The sequence below is a fragment of the Pleuronectes platessa genome, chromosome 12, assembly GCF_947347685.1.
Source record: "Pleuronectes platessa chromosome 12, fPlePla1.1, whole genome shotgun sequence".
NCBI lineage: Eukaryota > Metazoa > Chordata > Actinopteri > Pleuronectiformes > Pleuronectidae > Pleuronectes > Pleuronectes platessa.
The window spans coordinates 12225904-12234720 of NC_070637.1; the positions used below are offsets into that span (position 1 = coordinate 12225904).

The following is an 8817-nucleotide window of genomic DNA, read 5'->3' on the forward strand; positions in this document are numbered from 1 at the left end:
TGATTGATGCAGCTTTATACCAGTGAGCAGACAGCAGAGCTTGGATAATGACAACCAACACAAAGCGAGTGTCACATGGATTAAGAGGATGAACAAGCAGTGTTACTGACCTCTGTGAAAACTCCCGCTATCCCGGCTTGGCACGAGCCGTGCTCTTCCCCATACTTCTGCTTATAGTCTGTAAGAAAAAAGAAAACCACAAATTATTTCTCTGCGCTCGGGCCAGCGTTTACTGGAGTTTTGTTTTTCCTGCATTCCATATGGAGCTAGTCAAAGTCCCTGGTCCCATCCAAGAGGAGCCCGGGTGCAGAGAGACAGACTGAGAAGACCTCTTACTTAAGCGAGGGGTGGGGGGGTTGACAGTGCTCTCAGGTTACAAAAATATTGAGTTTGGATCAAATGCAGTAAATATAAAATGCAAAGTCCGCTTGGCTTCTCCTCGGTTGGCAACAGGAGCTACGGAAGGAAGTGAGTTCCTGACCTGGGAGCACAATGAAGGTGTAAAACAGCCTTTGGTAAACAGCCCTGAGTCACAACATATGTGGGAACACGTTTGCATGAGTCAGCTCAAAATGTTACACACAGCCTATTTTCCAAATGGAAGCTGACTTTAGTGTCGTAGAGTGTGACCGGAGGAAAACAACCTGTGGAACGAAAGGATTTGATTTGTTACAGTTATAAAAAACAATCAGATTTTTCGACTTCGCGAGTAAATCTTTTCTTATAAACACATGACTTCTGGAAAATCCTATGAAAGCCTCTGCTCATACAAATGCAATTATGCTGTAATTACATCTTTACAATAATATTAATGTTTTTCTTTTGCAAAAAGGTGTGTTGGAAATAGAAACTCTGCAGCTCCATTGGACAAATGTTCATATATCTGGTTAAATAAACTCCAGTATGGTGGGAGCTGACTCCTGCCAGAGAACTCCTGTTGGACTGAGGATGAGAGATCACACCTAAAGGCTCTCATGGTACTGGTCCTCTGTGCCAACACACCAATCAGAGGCCAGGAGCAGATGTGATGGTGCTGGCTGTAAAGTTCACGTGCCGTAATAAAACGTAAACACTGAGGAGGATAAACAGGTGAAAGCGGAGCTTCCCAAAGTGGAGGTCTCGAGATCTCATGGGGTCCCAACAGAAATCTGTGTGGTCACAAGACTATTGTAGGAATAATAAATAAACACAACCTGTTGTTATTTGGTCATAAACCAATGAACTGGACAAATTCAAAGTTTGACCTTATGATGAAGAGTTAAGAGACTAGAGTTCATCCTCAGGAAGATATGACATTTCAGAGCAATTAATTCAATAGTTATCAGAGATCCGGCTGAATGATGTTGACCTCACAGTGGCACTAAGAGGGTATCATCAAAACCATTAGGGTTTATCCTCTGTGGACCCGGAAAATCTCTTATCATATCATCTTTTATGAGATTTTCCTTTGACTTCTCTTTAGGGGCCACATATTGTGTAAAATTGCCCGTTTGCTAATGAGGCTCATAACCTGTGTTTTTGTTGCCCCCAACCATATTTTAGTTTGCTGGTCGTTGTTTTTGTGTATGTGAACCATTTATATAACACTACACATCAAATTTCCACAAAACTTGGCTGGAAGGATTGGACATAGAATTTGTATTTGATTTCAAGGGGTTATCAATTTAAAGGGGCTAAGAACACGTCTCTCTTTGAGTTCATATGGGTTGAAGTGAAGTAAAGTCGAAGGGAACTATACCTTCATAACAAGGGATGAGCGGTTTGCTCCGTCCCTGAAGCGTTGGAGGAATGATGGAGCAGTATCCATGTGGAAGGATGTGCTCTGAGTCGTAGTAGACGTTTTTCCAGCGGTGAGCACAGGCCTGCAGGAGAGGAACACAAATTCAGACAACATGCTCGCTCTGTAAACACAAACATTTCAGACTGCACGCAGACTGATTAGGCCCCTTCCTCGCCGGGCTGGAGTCAGAGCGTCTCTGTGGCTGTCAAACCATCATTAATGAGAGGGGGGGGAGTTAAAGCCCATCCATAACCCAGACCATAACATCCACGGTCTGTGTTGTGAATATCTCAGCCTGGTGGCCTGAGATCTGGGTTTCTCCAACTGGATTTAATGTGCAGCGAGAAAAACCATCACATTAACATTTGTGTTTTAAACGTTTTCACTTCAAAACAGCTCTGCCGGGTTTTTGCAGGCAACTCGAGAAGAGAAATAGAAAAGGGAAAAAAAGAAGCGCTGAAAGATCAGAAAGGGAGCAAATTTAGACTTTAATGTGCCGCCGCTAAAACAGGGTTTACATTTCTTATTTCTGGAGTATTTCTTAAAACAATATTTTATAAAATGAAACATTTCACAGAGAAGAAAGCAAAGGGGGGGAAATGTAGACCAGAGTTCAAGCTCGGCACAGATCAGGCCACGTACAGTATAAGTGTGAATGTGGTAATAATTTAGTACCCGGGGGGATGGTGGTGGGGGCTCCTGTGGCTCGGGGGACACTTCATTTCCCCCCTTCACTGTTTAACTCTCCTACTCGGCCTCCCTCACACACACACACGCCCACACACACACAAACACCACACACACACTTACACAGCCAATCCAAATGAATAAAAGAGTTTGGGCGCACACAAAGCGTCAGATGTCTGGAAGCAAGACGCTATGTTGAGAAACAAACGACAAGCTTGGCCAACAGTAGGAGCGACGCCACCATGAACTGTTGAGTAGAAGCAGATTCTTCTGAGAGAACAGACCAATCAGCTGATATAAACATAGCTGAAGGAGAGATTCCAGCAGTTGACAGGCTCTGTCGAGGCAGCACATGAAGGCGTCCATGGCTGGAGTATCGTATCGGAGTTATGTTCTGCCGTTGTCACGTTGTCAACTCGCCAATCGCAAACGAGGCCTTCGCCGACCGTCCAAATGAAATCACCACTGCACACATCTGCCCAGCAGCCCGTTTCTCTCCTGTTGCACGGGAACGTGAGTCCATTCACATGAGATAAAGAAAAAAGGAAAAGGAACATGTGGCTCTGGGAAGTCACGACCTATTCATTTATCATACCTCTCTATGGGCAGCCAAAGAGTGTGCACGTAACAGCTCGCTGTTACACATGTCTGCGCTCTAATCCCAAAGTCTGAAAACTCCAAGAAGTCTGCAGACTTTCTGACGTACCGACTGACAAGTAAATCCGAAGGTAACGGTTTGTAAATCCTGCCAATACATTCCACCAGGGGGGGAGAAAAGAAAAGAAGGGAGCAAGGACACACATATTAAAAAGGAATAAGGGCTGAACAGTTACCTCAACCTCTTCAGGGGAAAGGATTCCTGTGACTGCCAGAGCTGGAGGTCAATCAGTGAAGGTATTCAAGCACATTCACACTTGAAGGGCTCAAGAGTCGTCCAGTCCACCTTCAAAGTGTCATGGGATGCCTCTTGCTCCCTCGCTGCCCATCGCAGGAGACCAGGGTTAACCTTAATGAAAGGCTGCCCTTAGATGGGACCACCGCGGAGGGGCCGAAGCCTAAACAAACTCTGCCAGCTGCCCTGTGATCTCTGAGCAAACACCCAGTGAAGCACGTCTGGGATTAGCACCACTTTACCTCTGATTTCCTCTTAACGCTGCTCTCCTTTATGGCCTTTTTTCCTGGTTTCATAAGCAACAATCTACTTTCGACAAACCCCTTGTTCCACTGACTCGTCCAGCTCCCAACACGAGGTGAATGCTTCACAGTGTTATGTAACCACGCGGCACTTTCCAAATCTGGCTGGCTTCAGCTGTGACTCCAGCTCTAAGTATGCAAAGAAAGAGTTGAAAATCATGGACTTCCACTCTGCTTGTAAGCATGTGGCACAGAATGGAAGCAAAGGCCTTTTTGTTGCTGGAGACGGGTTGTAATGTTGAAAGCAGCTGTGGTTTAACAGTGTGGTTCATGGTAAGACGTTTGTTACAATGATGTTGGTATAATCGGGCCGGTTTTTGAGGGGCATGCATGGTTCATATTAAGCCTTGCTGAAGTGGCGGCAGCGGCGTTTTTGAACTCACCAGTATTTGTCCGTTGGCTCTGTCCTGCCGGGCCAGGCTGACTCCCATCCACTCGTTGTCTCTGTCCCCCTGGCACGTCTTCCCACACGACTCTCTGGGATTGTTTCCTGAGAACACAAGGAGAGTCAGGATGGAGGACATCTTGGAGTGAGTAACTTGTTACTTGTCGGTTGTTGTCAGCTCTCTGAGCGCTGGTCTTTATTAGTAAATCCTGCTGAATGTGCAAGTTTACACAGTTCTATCATGATATTAATTAGAGCTCTTTGACTCTAGATGTTTGAAGAAGATATCAATACCAATATTAGAGAGTTGAACAAGTCTGATAACTGGTTGATACACGACACAAACCTTTTTTTATTGGGGTCCCCAGATGACTATCTTTACAACTAAGTTATCTGCCTGTTCTTTTGTCAATCAATCAACTGATTGTCACCTTCAAACATCAGAAAGCTAGAATAGCAGCAGTAGGGCACATACTGTAACTCCGCCAAGGCCCAACAGTCTCCTTAAATCCAATTAAGCTGCACCAAATGTCACACACAAATAAATATCAGTTCCCTAAGCGTGACAGAATTTTTTCTTCTGAAGATGTATATAAATGATTCCCTGGGAAAATTTCGGCAAACAAAATGTTATAGAAAGAGATAAATAAAATTCCTGGATCCGACCCCTGATCCAGATCAACAGCACAATGTAACTTAATTTTCCCTCACCCATACCACATCCTTTTCTTATAAATCTGTTCAGGTTTTTGTGTAATGTAGCTCACAAACAAAAACAAACAAACCGACAAACAAACCCACAGAGGTGAAACATAAGCTACTTGGCGGAGGTAAAAATGCTCGCCCCAATTCCCTTGAGCCAAATCAAATGACTTCCCATCATGTTTTCTCCCAACAACATTGAAAAACACTGAAATATTCCTTTTACAATAATGTTCAGACAAAAACAAGCTGGCCTGAGGAGTTTGGAATTCCTGCTTAAAAAACGATTGTTGTTTTTGTTTGGAGCAGCCGATGAAATGTGGTTGTCTCACAGTGTGTTATTAGCTTCCACTGACCCGTCAAGGTTATGCTCCTCTGACCCATGATTCACTGGTCACAGCAGCACATGTGGTCCTTGCCTCTTTCTCTCTTGGTGATACATTGACAGAGCACGGGGTTAATATTAAAGCCATGCGTGCAGCCCGGCTTTTTGACCACAAAAACGGAGCTGGGGGGGGGGACGTCCTGCTACTGAACCTTTTGGCTCATGTGCTCGGAAAATATTAGCAGGGGCATAAATCATATTTATCATAATATTTATGGACTTCTGCACACAGAACACTCTTGTCTCTTGCATGTCCCCATTATCGCAGGTTGAGAACTAAAAAAAGAACAACTGTCGCTCTGTGAAAGAGGAGAGAGGAGAGAGCAGAGTGGAGAGAGAGATAAAGAGAGAGAGAGAGAGAGAGAGAGAGAGAGAGAGAGAGAGAGAGAGAGAGAGAGAGAGGGAGAGAGAGCGAGAGAGAGAGAGAGAAAGAGAGAGAGAGAGGAGCATAAGGCTGCATTATTCTGATAAAACAAAACAGATGCTGGGGGGAGTTTATACACAGAGTGGATGAGAGAGGCAGTGTGTGTGTGGATAGTGAACTATTCCGTGTGTGTAAAGTATTAATTTCTGCACTGTTCAAGCTGTGTGTGAGGGTGGGTGCATGCGTGTGTGTGTGTGTGTCAGTGTGTGTACTGCAGCTCCTGATAGTGAACTTTTCTGTGTGTGTGGAAATAGGGACCTTTTATTTGAATTAAGTGTTCATTTTTGTACTGCTCCTGTTGCTTTTGTGTGTGTGTGTGTGTGTGTGTGTGTGTGTATGTGTACTGTAGCCCCAGATACTGAATACTAGTTTAGTGTAAAGGTTTCAGTTCTGTTTCAGTTTTGTTTCTCTATGTACGTGTGTGTGCGTGTGGGTGTGTGTACTGTAGCCCCTGATAGTGAACATTAGTTTAGTGTAAATGTTTCAGTTCTGTTTCAGTTTTGTGTCTCTATGTATGTGTGTGTCGGTGTACGTGTGTGTGCGTGTACGTGCGTGTGTGTGTGTGTGTTTGTGTGTGTGTGTGTGTGTGTGTGTGTGTGTGGATGTGTGGCTGTATGTGTGTGTGTGTCTGTGGCTGTGAGGCTGCTGTGGTGATGCTGCGGGCTGTGGTGACTGACCTCTGCCCAGGTCCATCTCTGTGCAGCGGCGCTCCGGGTTGCTGTGAACCCGACACTTGAACACGGATCCAGGAGAGTGCACGGAGCTACTGTAGGTGGAGTTCGCTTTCGGGGCTCCTACTATCACCCTGCACACATGAGGAGAGTTTTCACTTTATAGAACATTAAACGGTGCCACTGCAGCCTCTGAATAAAGATAATCTACTGCGCACAGGAGAAGTTAAAGTACAGATTACGCAAGGTTGGTTTGCATGCACTGGCTGAGGATGCATCCCAAGTGCAAACATGTGTTCTAAAAGTTCAAATTCATGATCATTGATAGAAACTTGCATCATTTCCAGTAACAGCACAACATGGGACTCACCAGCGTGTGTTGTCATGATAATGCTCCAGCACCGAGTATCCAAAAAAACTAGAATTTGGTCCGCGGAAAACTACAGGATGTTCTAAGTCTATGTTGTAAGAAGAAGCAGCTGAAATAAAGAGACAGACGTGAAAAACGTTTAGTACTCCCGTGTTTCGTCCCCGGAGAGGAGCCATCCCTTTGCGCACCGTGCGTAAAAACGCGGTTAAAGTGTCCAAAAAGAAGAAAAGGGAAACAATGAGGAGCAATTGCCAACACTTCAGTGTTAGGAGTTGTGAAAAACTATCTTCCCCTTGGTCTGAGACAACATGCAGGCTGTGATGGCATGAGGGAAAGCCGGAGGAGCAGAGTTAACGGTCCGGTAAATAACGGTGCGTCAGCTTCTCTCCATTCTGTGTCAATCTGAGAAAGTTGCAGCTCGCAGGCTCCTGTCGGGGAGATAAACGCAGTCAGATGTGTCAAAAAAACACAGTGAGGGAGAAGAGGATATATAACAACTGGAAAATAAAAGCACAGGAGCTGAGGTGGCGGCGAGGGTTTTATTGTGAAAGGGACCAACCGGACCGTGTGTCTTCACTGCGGGGACCTGACGCTGGTACCGAGGGTCAGGGGGAGACGCGGAGAGTTTTTGAGGCGCAAAGCATCACATTTCAGTGGAGAGTCAAACTGAGACATGAGGGCGCACTGCTGCCACCTAACGTTTACCACCAAGAATGAACCAAACAATGGTTATTGTTTTATTCAGGACTTCACTGATTTATCCTCAAGAGGAGGAACCAAGGGTTTAATAAAGTCACCCCAGCGAGGAGGCCATTGGGTTCACTGTTTTAAATAGAGGATTCAACATTTTTATTATAAGAAAATAGTTTGCTGAATCATTTTTAAATGAAAGAGACCCCAAACATGTTAAAAAGGGAAGAGTCTATTTGCCACCCTCCTGTCACAGGCAGTTGTGACCAATCAACTCATCAATTACTGATTTTTATTTCCTTGCTTTATCTGTTGAAGTCCTGACAACATTGATATTAAATTAAAAGGCAAATATTGCAAATATTTTAATAAGCATAACTTTGTAAAGCACAGACATTTATTTTCTGATCTTCTCTTTTGCAACACACCCTCCACATCGTGTGTGGGTCACGACCCCCGAGGTGTAGGAGCACACTTTGTTACACATTAATATGTGCACATGCTTTCATTGTAAAGCACACTATCTATACTATACAATATCCTTTCATTGTGCACATTAACCAGCTCTGTGTGTAGTTTATTAGTTTTCTAAGCGATGTGTATCTCTACCAAAGTCAGAGTATAAACTAACAGTCTGACCTTTACATGCTGTCTCATAACAGACCAGCTACATGTTCCAGTTTGCTTATATTTGTATAGTGTCGGTATTTGTGCGCTCCTGTAGCTGTTAGTTCCCATTCCTGCTCAAACTGGGTTTAGATTTTTCTTCTTCTGTATGTTTGACCTTCACTGTGCATAACGGTGTATGTGCATGTGTGACACCATGTTGAAATTCATCTGCTGAATGTGGAAACTTTATTTGAACCAGATGTTAGACTAAATGTGTGACTATTTAACCAGTTTTCGAGAATGGTGATCTGATAAATATGCTACTTACTTAAATGTAAATGCATATTTATACACTTTAAAAGATACTGTGTCATTTTAAAACACCTTGTCGGTCACAAAATGTTAAATGTTCGTTGCAGTCTGGAGAGGTTTTAAATGTTTAAGTTTACTGATGTAGAATTCATTTAATTCTAGTGTCTCTCTGTAAGTAATTCTCTTGTACAATCGTTTTCTGAAAGGTTTAAGTTTACTTAAGCAAAGAAAAGGAGTCAAAATCCTTACTTACTTACTTATAACATTCTTGACCAGTAATGTTGAATCAAATGAGGGCTTACACAGTCTAATACAAGTATGTGTGTGCTCTTTACATGATGAAACTTACCTGTTGTAACAAATAAATGGAATGTCAAACAAAGGTCACCTGCTTTTAGTAACTCACCGTTGTTTAAAGTAACACAAGACCAAGAGGATCTTTACAACCACTGTTTGTTGAGACGTCTCCAGTGTCTATTTAAACTGTCTTGTTATCAATCTTTAGCCTGTGAACCGGACGGAACTATGTGAAAACAGCTAATAAGATAAAGGTCTGGATTTTACATTAAAGACACAGAGAGATAAGAAAGACAAACGAGTGACAAAAG

At 43.6% G+C, this 8817-nt stretch overlaps 1 protein-coding gene across 1 annotated transcript in view; it reads right to left on the bottom strand.

Annotated features, from left to right (window-relative positions):
* The window catches only part of itga9 (integrin, alpha 9), a 53051-nt gene extending 45955 nt beyond the window's left edge, over nucleotides 1-7096 (bottom strand). The window contains exons 1-5 of the mRNA XM_053435838.1: nucleotides 6599-7096; nucleotides 6235-6362; nucleotides 4045-4151; nucleotides 1739-1862; nucleotides 111-178 (exon numbers count right to left, since the gene is read on the bottom strand). Of these exons, the coding sequence (XP_053291813.1) occupies nucleotides 111-178; nucleotides 1739-1862; nucleotides 4045-4151; nucleotides 6235-6362; nucleotides 6599-6774 (603 nt within the window). The 5' untranslated portion in view covers nucleotides 6775-7096. The remainder of the gene's footprint in view (nucleotides 1-110; nucleotides 179-1738; nucleotides 1863-4044; nucleotides 4152-6234; nucleotides 6363-6598) is intronic.
* Nucleotides 7097-8817: the final 1721 nt, after the last annotated feature.